Below are 19,736 nucleotides of genomic sequence, written 5' to 3'. Positions count from 1 at the left end.
ATAAGGAGATTCAAGTATTGAAATCATTGTATTGGGTTTTTTTTTTTTTTTTTAAAATGTACTTTTAACTTCTTACAATAAATTTCTAAAAGAAATTCCTAGTTGCATTTTTTGTGACAGAAAAAATAACAAGATAGCTAAGAGAAGTCACATTTGAAACCAAAAATAGCTAAGCGCTACACAGTTATGGCGCAAAAGCATAAATCAATGCAAATGTATAACATTCACGTGGTGCAGATAACAACAGATGCATTGTTTCAAAGATCTGTGCCCTAAAGAAAACCTCATGAGGTCAACATGACATATGACAGAATCATATGAAACTTTTTCTAAGCAATGTTCCGTTGCATAACCTGTTTAATGGCACTCGTAGCAGTATCACCATTTTGAAGACCTTTGAGATGTGGCAGTGTGGGAGAATACCCATCAACAACATCAGTAAGTGGCCTCCAGCGAATTGGATCCTTGGAGAAAGTAAACATAAACAATTAGATCCTTCAATTTATTTCCTTATGTTTGGTGGGTTAAGGGAGGTGAGAAAAAAAGCGCCATTCTCCTACAGATAGGAAGACAAGAACCAAACCTATCAATGCCCTATAGCTCCTCGGCTAAGCAAACAGACACATCAAGATTATTGTGCATAAGTTTGAAGATTATTCTGGTCTATAATTCACTTTTAAAATGAGAACCTAATAGAACAGTAGATAGAATAGGCACTTCCCATGAATTTACACATGGCAGTGACCTTTCTTTTGAACTGACAGGGGCAATGAGTTACTGACCAAAGGAGTAACATTAACACACAAACACACACAATGTATGTATGTATGTATGTATATATATTGCTCAAAAGAAATATGAAAGACAACAACGAAGATATATCTCCAGTCCTGTATTACCTCACCACCTTCTCCTGAATTAGACTTTCCACCCAATCTGTTCATAGCAATGGCTATTGCCTCATGAGTTTCCCTTGAAATAGCTCCAAGTGACATTCCACCAGTGCAAAATCTTTGAACAATGGATAAGGCGGGTTCAACTTTCCCAACAGGAATTGGTGCACGATTACTTTTGAATTCAAGAAGATCACGGAGAACCTGCATTTAAAATAATAGGAACAGATCATGTAATTCTATAAGCATCGCATTGAAACCAGAAAGAAGGGATATCATATGTATTGACTAACATTGACTGGACGACTGGCCAAGTGCTGCTGATAAATTGAAAATGCAATTTCACTCTTCTCACGGACAGCTTTATGAAGTAGTTTTGACATCTCAGGGTTGTTTGCATGATACTCCCCTTTAACAATTAAATAATAATTAAGATACAAACAAAAAAAGGTGAAATTGAATATACTCAATATACCATTGCGCTTGAGAATATTATTAAATCAGGAATAATTGATGTGACTAAAATTAGGCTAAGATGATGTTAGGTGAGAATACCTGGCAGGTCCCTCCATTATAGGAACTCGTTCAAATTAGTGCCTATAGTACTAAATAATCAGTTTAGTCCACATACTAGTCAAAAGAATCAAATAAGGCCAAATTTTGATAGAGTTAATATTTACTGTTTAAAAAATCTCACTTATTGTTTAATAGAGTTAAGATTTTTAAAGCTTTTATGTTTCTTGCAAACTACAAATGAAAAGAAAAAAAATTTCATGCTATTTTTTAGATATTAAATGTTAACTCTATTAAAACTTAGCCTTATTTGATTCTATTTGCTAGAATAACGACTAAATTGATCTATTTAATAGTAAAGAGATTGATTTGAACCAGTTCTTATAATAGAGGGACCTAACAGGTACTTTCATCGATGATATTACCTCCTCCTAGCTAATCTGCATGAGTTACAACTGAAATCCAGCACATTGTTCAATCATTTCCAGATAAAGTATCTTATTATCAAAATAGAAGAGATACCAAATTATAAATAAAATCATGTATTTCCCTTGACAGCACATAAATGCACAAACATTTTGAGAATAAGGGATACCTCCAGATCTGAATTGTATAAATCCAAAATTTTCCAATCTTTTAGCTGTATCTTCAGAGAAAGCCTTCACCCAAAAAGACAATGTCTCCCTCGCTAACTGTAGAAAATAAGAATCATAGAAAACAAAATCAAAGGACACAGAAGTAAACAGCATAATAACACCCTAATCAAAATATTAAGAATAAATGACCTAAGAATGCAAGGGCTTAATCAAATTAAGTCACCTGAGGTAGGGTAGAGGGAAAAGGATAAAAAGTAGACTAGAAACTCAAATTTTGGAGAGCATGTCAAGGCCAAGGGACATTTCAAAATCCCAAAGTCTCAAAATAGTCTCAATAAAAAGATAACCTAGAACTGGGGGAAAAAATGGACAGTAAAAACAAGTAGGCTACTCCCTAAACCCTAGTACTTGGCAAATAAGAACAAATGACAAAACTAATATAAAATGCCAGGAGAGTTCATACAAAAATAGTAAAATCGATAAAAATGCATCCTTAAATATCCATTTAATCAGCACCAGACATCCATGAATCACAAGTCAAAATTCAACATTGGCAGGTTTCCTTTTCTGGTAAATGAAGGAAAGGTTACTGTGGGAGTCCTCTGGAAGAAATAATATCATTTGATACTGACCTGGTTGTCAGTCTTGCAAAGGCAGAACACTAGTTTTAAAGTTGAGACATTAAAGGATAAATACATATCTAGAAATTAATGCCAATGGTCAATAGAATTAGTCTAAAGCCTTGACAGAACAGAATAAAACCAGTATGCGCCATGCCCTGTCAAGTTCATTATGCATGAGAAAAAAAAAATGATCAATATAAAACCAAAACACAAAATTGAATTGGTCTATCATATCATTGTCTCAAAAATAAGTTCGAAAAAAGAATGATAAAAAAATATTGCTTCACAAGAACAAACACACATTTTCTGATACCAGGATACTATTAAACTTAAAGAGCAAGTTGTATTTCTAACCTCATCAAAAGTTAATCCACCAATCTTTGACACACTCCCAGAAAATGCAAGATCCACTATTTCCTTCCCCAATCCATAAATCTCAAATATTTGCGCACCACAATAACTAAATAGAGAACAACAAAAGTAAATTAAGTTTAACACATACATCTATATTAAATCATTCAAACCCATTTTTTATTCAGAACACATACCTTGAAAGTAATGAGATGCCCATCTTAGAAAGAATTTTGAGGAGACCAGCTTTGATTGCCTAGATCATGACAAATAATTAGCATATACACAAACTATAAGAAACTCGACTAGCCAGTTATGTGGGGGAAACGGTGGCCTGTTTAGACTAGTATTATGTGACCAATCTATAGTAGTGCTTTGTAGAAATGATAGTAATTGTTTTCTTACCAAAATATCACCACTTTCTATCACAATACAAGCAAACTTAAGAAAATCAGTAACAAGGATATAAAACATAACAATTCCTGAAGTAAATGAAGATAAAAGAAATTCATATATGACAAAGACGATAAAATATCCCAAAAAGCTTTCATCATTTGATATATACTGACCTTGCAAAAGTTTGTTTGCGCTTGCTCGATTGTCACAGTAGGCATTTTTCCATTCCGCATCAAATTCACAGTTTTAGAACTCAAACGCCACTGCCGACAAGTTTCCAATGCCAAGTACGGACATACAGCACTGCAAAAATGAAATTAGCAAAAAAAAGTGGAGCAGTTTCAAGATTTGAAGACAAAAATAGGTTTTACGAACCAAACAACAGAATCATAAGAACTAGATGAACAAAAATAAAATACATGAAAATGGAATAAACCACCTAATTATTGCTCACATGCCAAATAAAAGTTATCAACGACTTATCTTCAGACCATAAATCATAAACTTCATACTAATGAGATCTTTAATGAGGACAAAGCTTCAATTAAGAGATGCAGAAAATATTAATTTACAAATTACGCACCCATCTTGAAACTAGTAAAAAGAAACAAAATGGGAAAATTTTATTTTTCACCATGTAGTAGGTTAATCAATTGTACTCTTACTTTACCATGTAAGGGCTTATGTGGTAAATACACCATGAACTTTTTTTTTATACTTTCCATAAAGAAAATCACTTGCCTAAAACATTAGCCATAACTTAAATCAAAAAGCATAAATCTTTGTTTAAAACATGTGCACAAGTATACAAACATAAATAGAAATATTCAGTTGTGGATGTGTAAACTACAACCATTTCCCTAATGACGATCTTCTACTGTAATTCTAAACATGTGTGTTCTTTAGATTCAGGAGACAACAATAATATGCTATAACTAAAAGAGGCACAATCATAATTTGAAAATCCTAGGGAAGCAAACAAATTGCATGGCATAAATTATTAGGGAAGTACCAAAAATAATAATAGTACCAATAACAATAATAATAAAAGTAATCAACCATTCACACGTTGAAAAAAAACAATTTAAGTCATCATCTTGTAGAAACCAAATAAAAGAGAACAATTAAAATCATTTACAAGGGTTCACAGTCATCTCTTTTGCACAAACCGCGAGTACCAAAGGACATCATTCCCAGGCTCTCATTCATGAGAATCTGAACTTATGCTACTATAGAAAACCATGGTAGAAACTTTTATCATGGATTGTTCATTCAAGGAAAGCAAATTTCTCGTTTTCCAAGCAATTTTTATAAAACGGGCTTGACTTAAAGACATGCCCCTACATGATACTATTAAACCATCTGGTAATCTCATATACTTAAATCTTGAGGAATATTAAGCACAGTTTACTTCTATGTTGCTCTAACTCTTCATTTCGCTTTAAGTATCTATGTTAACATAAGGTTACATCCAATAGAAAGAGAACTCACCTTGCCCCGTATCCAATTAAACAGGCAAATTGATGCGTACTAAAGCACTGAGCAGTATCAGCAACTATGGAAGCTGACATCCTTAGACCATTTTGAATAAGATGTTGATGAACAGCAGCAACAGCTAGAAGTATTGGAATTGCAGGCCGAGTTGCTTCCTAGAGTGACACAGAAAAATGAAAACATCCAGAATGAAGTTCCGCCAAAGATATATAAGATCAAAAGAGAAGAAGCCACTCCTCGAAAAGTGAGATACTAGTAAGTTAAAAGGTAAAAATATTCTTGGTTCTCGAAATATATATAGACAAAAAAAAATAGAAACAGGGATACAATAACCAAATAACCAAGTCTATCAAGACTCCTAGAAATAACAATTATGTTCAAAATTAACAAGTGAATATGTCTACACAGCCACTTTAAATGATTAAATAAAGATGCATATTCTTATCCCTCCCATTATGCGATACTAGTGTATGCTCACCAAATTTTAGACAGCACAGAATGTTACATATTTAATGAATCTGGGCAAGACAGTTCAATAAGATTAAGGTAACAAAACTACATCAAAGTCTTTCTCATATACTAACCACAGAAAGGGATTTCAAAGTACACTTCTTGATGCAACAATCAAGAGACAGAAAATTCTATTATAATCAGAGATGAAAGTATATGAAACAGTAGCCTTTGATGATTACATACTCAAATCATAGCTAAACTAGTTCTGAAAGTGAAGACGTTTTACTAATTCGTAAGCTTTTGTGCAAGTATAAAAAGGTTCATACCAACTCATCAGCACGGTCAGAGAGCACAAGCAGTTGGGAACCATTACGAACAGCTTCATCAGCAGCTTCGCATAGTTTGTAAAGTGTCTTGTCCAATGATCCTTCAATCCCTTTACGTATATCAAAAAATGTAGGCAAGACTTGGGCCTTTAGCTGGGGATCCTTAAGCAATGACTCAAGCTCCCCTTCATTCAGTACAGGACTAGACAAGGTGACCTGGTTCCAATGACAATTCATTTTGATAGTGGGAAAATGGTTAAAAGTTTAATTGATTTCCAATTTGAAAGCAAACATGAGATGGCATCAAATATATATTTAGGAAATATACAAACCTGAGAAGCATTTTCAGGTCCAACTTCCAATATATTTCCTCGTTTTCCAATATTGACTTCAAGAGACATAACTAATCCTTCCCGAAGAGGGTCAATGGCCGGATTTGTGACCTGCATATAAACAATTGTTAAAAACAGGCTATTTCAATTATATTTTTCACAAGAAATTACATAAATATTTATACACATAGTGAGCCTAACTTAGGAAACTTTACACTAGGAAACAGACTAATTCTAGGGATGCTGTACCTAAAAACAGCCTTAAAGTTAGGGATAAAATATTTACAGAATCCTATTTGATACACTCAAATATTCCTTAATTAGGAAACTGAAATCTGACAACAATTAATAAAGAAAATGAATTCAAAACATTAGATACATAAAATAAACTTTAAACTATTGTCACGGACTTAGAGTTTTCCCACGCGATCCGTGCGGCCTTAGGCAGTTTCTCTGCTCAAAACGCCTAAGTCAGCCTAACTTGTAACAAAAAAAGATTCAGCAGCAAAAACGCCCAAGTCAACTTCACTTGCAACAATAAAGGATTCAATAGAATTCCCTTAAGATTTTCACGAAGAACAACAGAAGAACGAAGTAAGAACGAGCCTTGAAAGATGAACAAAAGCAAGAACACTTGAGAGAAAAGTTTGAGTGAATACTCTCAAAATTCTTATTAATAACTCCGCGCATATACAATGAGCAAAGAGGTCTCTATTTATAGTTGAGCCTCACAGTATATCAATAGCTATAATTAAAAGCTGAAAACAATTAGAACTCTAAGCTTATGTAACCAGCTATATACAAATAGAACTCTAAGATTCCATAATTATATCTTCTAGAACACTTCCCATTTCTATCAGGCTCTTGAGATGGGCTTTTAATCTCTCAAATCACCGGGCCAGTTTGGTTGGGCCCGTTTGGTTGGGCTAAATGACCTCCCTCGAACACGATGGATCGCACCAGTTTGTCATGGTTGCGGGCACCGACGCGCAACCCATGACATTCTCCCCCACTTGTTCTAGCGACGCCCTCGTCGCATCCTCCTTATGGAACTGATCAATCTTCCCTTGGAACTGCCACAATGCCTCAGCAAGTTCCCAACTTGCTTCGCTATCAGGAAGTCCCTTCCATCGAACTAAGTACTCATGCTGTGGTCGGTGGTACTTTCGTCTGATTACCCGATCTGCCTCAATGTTTTCTACTTCACGATCATACGAGACTTTTACCCCCATCGGTGCTCGTTCGGACTTGCCTCGATTCGGATCTTCTTGATCCTCATGAAACGGCTTAAGCATGCTTACATGAAAGACTGGGTGTACTTTAAGTTTTGGTGGCAACTCCAACTTGTAGGCCACCTTGCCCACTCTCTTCACAACTTTAAACGGCCCTTCATACCTTCGCACAAGACCCTTGTGCAAACCAGTATATCGTAAAATCAAGTGTAGTTTAGCAAGGACTGAGTCACCCACTTGAAATTGTATATCCCTTCGGTTCTGATCGGCCCACTTCTTGCTACGCTTACTTGCCTTGTGTAAACAAGCTCTAGCCAAGTCATTCTTCTCTTGCCAATCTTTTGCGAATCTATAGGCTGCTGGATTTGGTCTTGTGTAATGGGTTACAACAGCGTTGGGTGTGAGTGGCTGTTGACCCGTCACTATTTCAAATGGACTCTGATTCGTGGTTCCACTTTGCTGCAAGTTATATGAAAATTGGGCCACATCCAGCAACTTTGGCCAATCCCTTTGTGTGGCACTCACATAGTGCCGAAGATACGTCTCCAACAGTGCATTTACTCGTTCAGTTTGCCCATCGGTTTGTGGATGCATGCTCGTGGAGAAGTTCAAATCTGAGCCCATTAACTTGAACAACTCCGTCCAGAACCGACCAGTAAATCGACCATCTCGATCGCTGATAATAGATAGTGGCACTCCCCAATATTTCACCACGTGTCTAAGGAATAACCGAGCTGCTTCCTCAGCAGGGCACTCTTTGGTCGCCGGAATAAAAGTCGCATACTTTGAAAACCTGTCCACCACCACAAGAATACTAGCAAACCCGTCAGACTTAGGCAAACCAATAATAAAATCCATGGATAAACTCTCCCATGGCCTTTCTGGGACTGGCAGGGGTTGAAGCAAGCCGGCTGGAGTCTTTAACTCAACCTTGTCTTGTTGGCACACTAGACAAGTTTTCACATAGGTTTCCACATCAGCACCCATGTGAGGCCAATAATAGCGATCCTCCAAAAGGGCCAAAGTGCGATGCATCCCTGGATGGCCTGCCCATTTCGAGTCATGACATTCCTTCATTACTTCCTTACGGAGTTTCCCATAATGGGGCACATAGAGGCGGTGTCCATGAGTGTATACTAGCTCCCCATCAAGCCAAAACCTTCTTGTTTTTCCCTCCTTGGCAAGCTCAATCAAATTTTTGGCCGTAGGATCATGGGACAATCCCTCTCGAATGCGTTCCAACAAAGAGCCATCAGGTTGACTGATTGTTGCGAACTCCATCTTTCGACTAAGTGCATCAGCAACATTGTTGGCACTTCCTGGTTTATATTCCATTGTGAAATCAAACTCTGCTAGTAAAACCTGCCAACGAGCCTGCTTGGGAGACAACTTTTTCTGGGTTAGAAAGTAACTATTGGCAACATTGTCGGTAAGGACCACGAACCTGGAACCCAATAAATAATGTCTCCATGTGCGCAAGCAGTGTACTACCGCAGTCATCTCTTTCTCTTGGACCGTATATCTACGTTCCGTCTCGTTAAGCTTTCGACTCTCGAAAGCAATTGGGTGTCCATCTTGCATCAGTACTCCCCCAATAGCATAATCTGATGCATCTGTACGTACCTCATAAGGCTTCGTAAAATCTGGCAAGATAAGTACGGGCTCCCTCGTCATTTCTTGCTTCAATTGGTTGAAGGCCTTCTCACATTCTGGACTCCAATCCCATACCTTCCCCTTCTTCAACATGTCCGTCAAGGGAGTGGTAATTTTGGAGTAGCCTTTGACAAAGCGGCGATAGTAATTTGCCAATCCAAGGAAAGATCTCAACTCTGTTACCTTGGTTGGAGGCTCCCACTCTGAAATGGCTCGAATCTTATTTTTATCCATTCGGATCTTACCGCCTCCCACAATGTGGCCTAAGAATGACACCTCTTGTTGGGCAAATGAGCATTTCTCCTCCTTGACGAACAGCTCATTTTCCCTCAAAGTCTGGAACACCTCCCTCAAGTGTCTTACGTGCTCTTCAAGCGACTTGCTATAGACCACAATATCGTCAAGGTAAACAACCACAAAACGATCAAGAAAGGGTTGAAGTACCTTATTCATTAGGGTGCAGAATGTAGCTGGAGCATTCGTGAGTCCGAAAGGCATCACAAGGAACTCATACGAACCGTACCGTGTCACACAAGCTGTCTTTGGTTCGTCCCCCTCGACTATCCGAACTTGATGATACCCTGATCTCAAATCTAACTTGGTAAACCATCTTGCACTACCAAGCTGGTCGAACAAATCTGCGATAAGAGGAATAGGATACCTATTCTTCACGGTGATCTTGTTTAGAGCTCGATAATCGATGCACATTCTTAAGGACCCATCGTGTTTCTTTTGGAACAACACTGGCGCACCATATGGGGATTTAGATGGTCTAATGAATCCCGCATCCAAAAGTTCCTTCAATTGTTTCCGCAACTCTTCTAATTCTGGCGGAGACATACGATAGGGGGCCCTTGCTGGCGGCACCACATTGGATACTAACTCGATTTTGTGGTCCACCTCCCTCTTGGGTGGCAAACTTTTTGGCAACTGAGCAGGCATTACATCTCGAAATGATTGTAGCAATTGTCCCACTTCTTTCGGGGTCTCACTAACAAACTCAGCGGTCTCTTCGATCTTCAAGGTGGCTAAATATGAGACTTCATTTCTCCGTACACCTTTAGCAAATTGAATTGCTGATAGTGTTTTTCCCTCAAAGCTTCTTTTCCTTGTCACTTTCACCATGCATTGATGTTTCGCATCTGAAATCACCATGTAATTGCTCGAAGGGGCAATAAGAGCTTTAACTTGATCAAGGAAGCTTAGTCCCACCACAAAATCATAGTCATCAAGTGGTATTACCTTAATGGATACCTTCCCTGACCAATCGCCGAGCTGAAGATCCACTCCCTTTGCAACCCCCTTGATTGGAATACTTTCCGAGTTCACTGTTTTGATCCGACCCCCTTCATTATCTATCTTGAGGCCCAGTTTACAAGCAGCCTCCTCAGACATGAATAAATCAGAAGCACCTGTGTCAACGAGTGCATTCAATTTTCTGCCGGCCACAATGATGTCTACAAACATCAAACCATGGCTCATTCTATCTTCGACACCCCCTAGTATCGATCCAAGGTTGTTATCCTCCACATCGGACTCCCCCTTTGCTTCTATAGCCTTGAGAGCGGCCTTCTTTGGACAGTCCTTGATCATATGTGGACCCTCACAGTGGAAGCACTTTATAGGCCCACTCTTTCTCTTGTCCCAAGGTTTCTTACCATCGCCGTTCCTAGTGGGCCTTTCTTTATCTCCCCCACTATTACCCTTTAATCTGGGTTTAGAAGAATTGGAATTGTCTTTCCTCCCACCAAATTCAGCAAGTGATTCTGCTATTGACATAGCCTTGGTAAGCTCTTGAACTCCTCGGCGCTGCAACTCTTGCTTCGCCCACGGTTTTAATCCGTCCATAAAGGAAAAGAATGCCTCTTTCTCCCCCATATCTGAGATTTGGAGCATAAGCTCGCTAAACTCCTGTACATATTCCCTCACAGTGCCTTGTTGCGCAAGCCGACGCAACCTTGCCCGAGCCTCATCCTCGGCATACTCTGGGTAAAACTGTGCTTTGAACTCACATCGAAACTCCTCCCATGTTTCGATTTCAGACCCACCACGTCTCACATCAGTGGACCTACGACGCCACCACAACAAAGCAACGTCAGATAAATACATCGCAGCAGTAGTTACCTTAGTGACATCCTCCGTGATGCCTTTGGCATAGAAGTATTGCTCGATTCCCCACAAAAAGTTGTCCACATCTCTTGCGGACCTTGTTCCCTTAAACTCTTTTGGCTTGGGAACATCAATATTGGGCTTGGGTGCGGCAGCCGCTAACCCACCATTGCCCAAGGCAACCTTGTAGATTGTGAGTTCACCCTTGAGCTCCGCAATCTCTCCCTTCAAGGCCACCACCATAGCCTCAATGGCATCATCTCTACCAGTCAGCTGCTTCATATTATCCGTCACATACTCTTTAAGCTGCTCCTGCATGGACTGCAGCCCATCATGGAGCCTATCATCAACGTCTTCCACCCTCTCCTTGATATCCCCCATTGAACTCTCGAGAGTGACGACGCGATCCTCTAAAGCAGACAATATGTCCCTTGAGCGACTGGCTTTCCTAGCCCTCCCACGGGTCTCCACTCCCTCAACTTCTTTTGACATCTTTCAACGGTGGCTTCGAACCTTAGCTCGGATACCAACTGTCACGGACTTAGAGTTTTCCCACGCGATCCGTGCGGCCTTAGGCAGTTTCTCTGCTCAAAACGCCTAAGTCAGCCTAACTTGTAACAAAAAAAGATTCAGCAGCAAAAACGCCCAAGTCAACTTCACTTGCAACAATAAAGGATTCAATAGAATTCCCTTAAGATTTTCACGAAGAACAACAGAAGAACGAAGTAAGAACGAGCCTTGAAAGATGAACAAAAGCAAGAACACTTGAGAGAAAAGTTTGAGTGAATACTCTCAAAATTCTTATTAATAACTCCGCGCATATACAATGAGCAAAGAGGTCTCTATTTATAGTTGAGCCTCACAGTATATCAATAGCTATAATTAAAAGCTGAATACAATTAGAACTCTAAGCTTATGTAACCAGCTATATACAAATAGAACTCTAAGATTCCATAATTATATCTTCTAGAACACTTCCCATTTCTATCAGGCTCTTGAGATGGGCTTTTAATCTCTCAAATCACCGGGCCAGTTTGGTTGGGCCCGTTTGGTTGGGCTAAATGACCTCCCTCGAACACGATGGATCGCACCAGTTTGTCATGGTTGCGGGCACCGACGCGCAACCCATGACACTATGACATGGAATAGTAACAAATTAAATTACTAGATTAAAGTTGATGCCAAAGGTGTTTTACCAGTTTTCATGTTCGTAAGAACCAATAGCATGAAACTCTAAAGGTTTGCATAAAGATAATGCAGTGTTTTTGTCAAACCCATCCTCCTCCCAATAAAATAAATAAATAAATGAAACCCCATAATATGACAAAGCATATGCTTTTAGTGGCAGTTTCCAACTTCCTTGGAAGTTTTTTAAACTTGTACATTCCTAGTCCTCACTCTAGTAATCAAGTTAAAGAAGAAAATTGACGACAGCATTCAAGCCAACAAAGATTTTTTTTCTTGGGAGGATTGGAGGCAACAAAGGTTTCTCATGATCCATAAACACATGCAATGTCTACTTTATCATTGTGCGACTGTTGAATGTGATTTTGTTCAACCTCAGTGCAAACAACCTAATTATCTTGAGCATAAATAATAGCTTAGAGTTTCTCAAGAATTAGTGCATAATCTTCTAACATTTTATGTTTAATCAAACTAAATCTCAATCATGTAGCGCAAATATTCCTAATATTCCTTTGGCATCTTAAGATAAAGATGAAGCAAAAAACAAGGATTGTCCAAAAAGGAGAAAAGGGAGACCAAGTAAAACCAACTTTGGTATAGAGGTAATCAAGCATATAACAAAATCAAACACTTAAAATGCCATATTGTAGGATCTCTTCACAGCATAGTAATAAGATCAAAATTCTAACAAACCTGTGCAAAACGCTGCTTGAAATAATCATAAAGCATGTGTGCCTTTTGAGACAATATAGCCAATGGAATGTCATCACCCATGCAAAATGTTGGCTCCTTTCCTTGTGCAGCCATAGTCTCAATAATCATTTGAACATCCTCACTTGAATAACCAAAAGCCCTAATACATCACATTACAAAAAGAAAAATAGAACAATTCAAATCGTTAGAATTTGCATTTTTTATCATAGACTAATTTATAGGCGCTAGAAACCAAGATATTTCAATCACGAAATCAAACTCAATAACAAATGTACCAAGAACAAATAAACAATGCTGACAAAAGTGCCAAGTGCACTGAAGGGCTAAGACCTCTATATAGCCTGAGGCGCAAGGTGCAAACAAAGCGCTCCCTCAAGTAAAAAAAGGCGCATACATATATATATATGTAAAATGCATATAAAAAAACTTATGTAATATGCGTAATATTTAAATGATACTAACTAGTGTGAAATCAAGTGAAGAAGACAGAGGAAGAAGAGAACAGCTGCTGTTGCAGCTCTACTGTTGGCTGTAACAGACGTGAAAAAGAAAGAAAAAATTAAGGAGAAGAAAAGAAGAGAGAAATAGGGAAAAGACTAGTGTGAAAATATAACTTGTCAATTTAGATTAGGTTACATAGCCTATTTATAATAAAAAACTAGATACACAAATAAGGAAAGTCTAAGATATGATATGATATGATATGCCTAGTGTTATGCTAATTAATCCTAGAATCATGACATAATTATGCAAGATATCACAGCTATCATAGCACTCACCCTCAAGCTGGAGCATACAAATCATAAGCTCCTAGCTTGTTATATATATATACATATATATATATGTATACGATGCGAGGCTTTCTAAGTGCTTTAGTTAAAAACATCTGCTAACTGGTCATTTGAATGAACAAAGCTAGTAGTAATCCACCCAGAGTCAATCTTTTGCCTCACAAATGACAATCAATCTCTATGTGCTTTGCTCTTTCATGAAACACTAGATTTGAGGCAATATGCAGTGCCGCATGGTTATCACATATTAACTTCATTGGGCTAACAGTTTCTTGTTTCAACTCTTAAAGTAATTGTATTAACCAAATTAGCTCACAAATAACTAGAGTCATAGCCCGATATTCAGCTTCTGCACTAGATCTTGCCACAATATTTATCACAAATATGGCCACTTTTATCACAATATGTACAATGAAGCTGAGATCCTCTGCCTTTTCCTTTTCAATTATCTCCTTGCTGACCAGTTTCCTATATTGTGAGCATAGAAAATTCTCCGTCAACCTGGTTTGGGTTTGAGGAGATTCGAAGTAACCAAGCCATCACATCCTCAAGGGTGGGAATGGTTGGGCTAGCAAGGACTTGATCTCAAATTGAAGCTAAGTCTGTTCGCAACCCTATTAAAGCCAACACCATAAAAAAATTGTCTTGCTGCTTCTCTTGATCAGTAACACCTCAGAAAAGGGCATAAGAACATTGAACTCATCCTTTAAAGTTTCAATCTGACCTAAATAGCCTGACATATCCTGTTGATTCAGCTGGAGATTAACAAGACCTGAGACAATCTTATATATTCGTTAAAATATCATTAGTGTATAGATTTTTGGCCTTACCCCACACTTTGTAACATGCTTTGCAAGATTGAAACGAAGTGTGTAGCTTTGGCTCAAGAGAATGCCATAAAAGACTTCACAATTGAGCATCGACTTTCACCCAAGTTTCTTTATTCTTTTCATCAACCTGACTTGTTTCTTTATCCAAGTGATCCTTGAAACCCTGTCCCATATACCAAAGTTCAACCAAAGCTGCTCATGACACATAGTTATTGCTACCTTGAAGTTTAAGAGTGGTAATTGCAGGGGAACTAGGCAAGAGAATAAAGATTTGAGAGAATCCATATCGAAGAAAATTTCTGAACTAGTGGAAACGGATAGGTGATAACACCAATATGGTTAGGAGAGGAGTGTTTACCTTTAGGGAAGACTCGCGGCGCCGAACAGTGGCCTGAGGTGGTCTCATGCGTGCTCACATGCCGGCGCATGAAAGGGGAGAAAATATTAGGGTGGCACATGTGGCTCACACGTGGATTCCAGTGACCGGATTTCGACTGGAAGGTCGATGGAAGATAGGTATTTCAGTGAGAGGGGTAGTGAGACTCCCTTGGCTCTGATACCATGTTAAATCGAGTGAAGAAAAGAGAAAGAAAGAGAAAGAAGAAAGAAAAGAGCTGCTATTGCAGCTCTACTGTTGGTTGTAACAGCCGTGAAAAAGAAAGAAAAAAATAAGGAGAAAAAAAGAAGAGAGAAATAGGGAAAAGACTTGTGTGAAAATATTACTTGTCAATTTACATTAGGTTACATAGCCTATTTATAATGTTGGAATTCCTTAAATTAAGCAGATTTTCTACCTTAGTTCTAGGAATTTCCTTGTACTATTAGCCATAATCAAATTACTAATTTTTAGGAATAGGCTAATTTCTAGAGATTATTTCCTTTTTATTTTTCCTGTTATTCTTTAAAAGGCTGTATTCAGATTAGAAGAAATAAGAATTATTCTTCTTCCTAAACTTGTTCATGGTATCAAGAGCATCAGGAATCCAGTTGATCCTGCTCTTTCTTCTCTTTTCTTGTTCTGTTTTCTCTGTTAGAAACCCTACTCCCATGGGTGACACCGAAAATTCCTCTGAGACTGAAATCTCACAAATAACTCAAAATCACAGTCAAGGACTCCCACAAGATGACCTTAACTCTTCTTTTATAATCACAAATCATCGATTAGATGGAAAAAATTTCCTGCAATGGTCACAATCTGTCCTTATGGTTCTTCGTGGTTGAGGAAAAATTGGGTACATTAATGGACAAATTCCTCGACCAGCATCAACAGACTCTAGTTATGCAACTTGGGAGCTTAACAACTCAATGGTTATGGCCTGGAATATAAATTCGATGGAAGGTCATATAAGCCGAACATATCTTTTTTTAAAAACTGCCAAAGAAATGTGGGATGCACTCAAGGAGAATTACTCGAATCTTGGAAATGCTTCCCAAGTATTCGAGATCAAATTAAAGTTGAAAGATATTCGACAAGGAACACTTGAAGTCACCCAATATTACAACAGCCTAAAGATCTTATGGCAGGAGTTAGACATGTATTATGAAGCTGATTGGGGCGAGAGCTCGGAACACACCAAGTTCATGGATCATCTTAACAAAGAGCGTCTCTATGAGTTCCTAGCAGGACTAAATCGTGATCTTGATGAAGTCCGAGGACGAATACTAGGCAGAACCACACTACCAACCATAGGAGAAGCATTTGCTGAAGTAAGGAGGGAAGAGAAACGGCATCTTATCATGTTGGGAGACACAAGAGAACTAAAACCATTGACCATAGCTGGTCATCGTCCTTCCGAGAACTCTGCTCTTATTTCAAGAGGCCCACAATCTCAAAAGTTCAAAGATGGAATTGATTCTGATTCAAATAGGCCATGGTGTAGCCACTGTAACCGGGTTGGGCATACCAAGGAGAAATGCTTCAAACTCCATGGCTATCCTGAAAAAAAAATAGAAAGAAAACAAGGCAGCAATGATATCTACTATTGAAGAAGATGCTCAAGATGTTCGGCTAACCAAAACTTAACTTGAGGCTCTTCATAAACTACTCGGGACTCCTACAGCCAGTGGGTCACTAGCTATTCAAGGTATTGCTTTAAATACTACACACGAACCTATCACAACTTCCTGGATACTAGACTCGGGTGCATCCGACCACATGACAGGTAATCTAAGTTTGTTTCACACCTATTTACCTTGTCATGATCACTCTCGGATTCGCATAGCTGATGGATCTTACTCACCGGTGGCTGGAATGGGGACAGTTAGACTTACTGAAAATTTTTCCCTTGATAAAGTTTTACATGTTCCAAATCTTTCCTGTAATTTACTCTCAATTAGCAAGCTTACCAAGGATGAAAAAGTACTTGCTGAATTTTCTGCTTTCAGTTGTGTGGTTCAGGAACAGGAATCGGGAAAGATGATTGGCACTGCTAAAGTTGATGATGGCTTATATGTTTGGAACAAAAACAGTTCACAAGAAGGGATGGCCTTATCTACATCAAAAGAAGATTCTATCATGCTATGGCACCGTAGACTAGGACACCCGAATTTCATGTACTTGAAGAAACTGTTTCCTCTACTATTTCTAAATAAGAAAAAAAGTTCATTGAACTGTGAAGTTTGCCAACTGTCTAAACACACTCGTGTCCCTTATCCTTTGAAACCTTATGTTCAATCTCAACCTTTCTCTTTAATCCACAGTGATCTATGGGGAGCCAGTCGAGTAAAAAACATCACAGGGGCTAGGTGGTTCATAACTTTCATTGATGACCACACTAGAGTTTGTTGGGTCTATCTCCTTAAAGAAAAATCCGAAGTCTGTAGAGTCTTCCAAAATTTTCATTCAATGATTCGAACCCAGTTCAATTCAAATATTCACACCCTTAGAACTGATAATGGGAGAGAGTACTTTAATTCTATCCTAAGTCCTTATCTTTCTGAGCAAGGAATCATACATCAAAGTTCTTGTCCTGACACCCCTCAACAAAACGGGGTTTCCGAGAGGAAAAATAGACACCTTGTAGCCGTGGCTCGTGCCCTTATGTTTACTATAGGTGTACCAAAGTATTTATGGGGAGAAGCTGTCCTCACTGCCTGTTATCTTATAAACCGACTCCCATCAAAGGTATTAAACTTTCAAACACCTTTACATACTCCTCAAAAATTTTTTCCCTTGTTTCGTGTTCCTAATCTCCCAACCAAAACATTTGGTTGCAAAGCATTTGTCCACAACCATCAACCTAACCAATCTAAACTTGATCTTAGAGCCCACACTTGTGTCTTTATTGGTTACTCACCTACACAAAAAGGGTACAAGTGCTATTCTCCAACCTTACACCGGATGTTTGTGTCCCTTGATGTTACTTTCTTCGAAAACGAGCCATATTTTTCAGCCTCTCATCTTCAGAGGGAGATACTTAGTGAAGATGAGACCTTGAGCAATCTTCTCATTATACCTCAAGACTTTATCAGCCCTACCACCACTACAAAACCTGCAGAAAATCCTACAGCCACTGTTATTCCTGTTTTGGAACCTGTTTTTCCTATCTCCACTGTTCAGCAACAAGAAACAAGGGTGATTAACCATACTAATGAAGAAAAACAGCCCACTCATTCTGAAAAACAACAAGGAAAAACTCAGGGGCTTCGTGTATACTCTCGGAGACATCAGCTGCCTGAGACAGAAACAGCAGTGCCAATGCCATCTTTACCCGAGGACTGTCCTGAGGAAGAAGTTTCACCTCCTTCATCTTCCATCTATCTTCCAATTGCAGTAAGAAAGGGCACTATAAGCTGCACTCAACATCCCATTTCTCGGTTTGTATCCTATGGAAACTTGTCTATATCCTACAATGCCTTTGTTTCTAATGTTGACTCTGTAGAAACTCCAAAAAACATAGAAGAGGCTCTTAAGTCAACCAAATGGAGGCAAGCTGTGTTGGAAGAAATAAAGGCTCTTTAAGACAATGGAACTTGGGAAATATCTAAACTACCTACTAGGAAGAAGACCGTGGGTTGTAAGTGGATTTTCACCACAAAATTTAAACCAGATGGGAGCATTGATCGATACAAGGCTAGACTTGTGGCCAGGGGTTTCACTCAAACATATGTGTTGGACTATGACGAAACATTTGCACCAATGGCCAAATTGAATACTATTCGAGTGCTTCTCTCAATTGCTGTCAACTTAGAATGGCCTTTGATCCAATTGGATGTAAAGAACGCTTTTCTCAATGAAGAATTAAACGAAGAAGTCTACATGGATTTTCCGCCTGGATTCGAAGGAAGCAGCCAAGTATGCAAGTTGAAGAAGTCCTTGTATGGACTAAAGCAATCCCCTAGGGCTTGGTTTAATCGTTTTGCCAAAGCCATGACTAGTAGACATTATACTCAAGGTCAAGCTGATCACACCTTATTCTACAAACACTCGGATAATGGGAAGTGCTGTATTCTCATTGTCTATGTAGATGACATAATATTGACAGGGGCTGATTCTATTGAAATTGAAAGACTAAAAGAGTTCTTAAGTCTTGAGTTTAAACTTAAAGACTTGGGGAATCTTTGATATTTTCTAGGAATGGAGATAGCAAGGTCAAAGGCAGGTATTTCAATCTCTCAAAGAAAGTGTGTTCTTGATCTACTTTCTGAAGTCGGGCTGTTGGGTTGCAAACCAACCGAGACTCCTATGGAACCCAACCTTAAATTAGGAACTGATAAGGATGGAGAAGAGGTAGACAGGGGGAGATATCAACGGTTAGTGGGAAAACTTATCTATCTTTCTCACACTCATCCAGACATAGCTTTTGGAGTAAGTGTTATAAGTCAATTTATGCATGCTCCTAGGGAGAAACATTTGGAAGCTGCCTACAAGATATTGAGATACTTAAAAGGGACTCCTGGTAAGGGGTTGCATTTCAAGAAAGATGTAAATCGAAGCATAGAAGTCTACACTGATGCAGACTGGGCAGGGGCAGTTAATGACAGGCGCTCCACAAGCGGTTACTACAGCTATGTTTGGGGTAATCTCGTAACATGGAGGAGTAAAAAGCAATCTGTTGTGGCACGCAGCAGTGCTGAATCTAAATATCGAGCTTTGTCCCACGGTATATATGAAGGAATGTGGTTACAACGGCTAATGGGAGAACTAAAATTATCCTATACAAAACCTATAACATTATACTGTGACAACCAGGCAGCAGTTAGCATAACACATAACACTGTACACCATGACCGTACCAAGCATGTG

General features: G+C 38.7%; 1 protein-coding gene across 2 annotated transcripts in view; it reads right to left on the bottom strand.

Annotated features, from left to right (window-relative positions):
- The window catches only part of LOC107921972 (ferredoxin-dependent glutamate synthase, chloroplastic), a 41,515-nt gene that overhangs the window by 10,090 nt on the left and 11,689 nt on the right, over nucleotides 1-19,736 (bottom strand). For both annotated transcript variants that reach the window (XM_041114086.1, XM_041114092.1), the window contains 11 exons: nucleotides 12,850-13,009; nucleotides 5,978-6,088; nucleotides 5,646-5,861; nucleotides 4,864-5,021; nucleotides 3,546-3,675; nucleotides 3,174-3,232; nucleotides 2,980-3,085; nucleotides 2,002-2,098; nucleotides 1,187-1,302; nucleotides 900-1,097; nucleotides 354-464 (listed from right to left, as the gene is read on the bottom strand). In XM_041114086.1, the coding sequence (XP_040970020.1) occupies nucleotides 354-464; nucleotides 900-1,097; nucleotides 1,187-1,302; nucleotides 2,002-2,098; nucleotides 2,980-3,085; nucleotides 3,174-3,232; nucleotides 3,546-3,675; nucleotides 4,864-5,021; nucleotides 5,646-5,861; nucleotides 5,978-6,088; nucleotides 12,850-13,009 (1,462 nt within the window). The remainder of the gene's footprint in view (nucleotides 1-353; nucleotides 465-899; nucleotides 1,098-1,186; nucleotides 1,303-2,001; nucleotides 2,099-2,979; nucleotides 3,086-3,173; nucleotides 3,233-3,545; nucleotides 3,676-4,863; nucleotides 5,022-5,645; nucleotides 5,862-5,977; nucleotides 6,089-12,849; nucleotides 13,010-19,736) is intronic.

This window comes from Gossypium hirsutum, chromosome A01 (assembly GCF_007990345.1).
Source record: "Gossypium hirsutum isolate 1008001.06 chromosome A01, Gossypium_hirsutum_v2.1, whole genome shotgun sequence".
Taxonomy (NCBI): domain Eukaryota; kingdom Viridiplantae; phylum Streptophyta; class Magnoliopsida; order Malvales; family Malvaceae; genus Gossypium; species Gossypium hirsutum.
The sequence above is the reverse complement of the archived record's forward strand: the minus strand, read 5'-3'. Positions and strand labels throughout refer to the sequence as shown.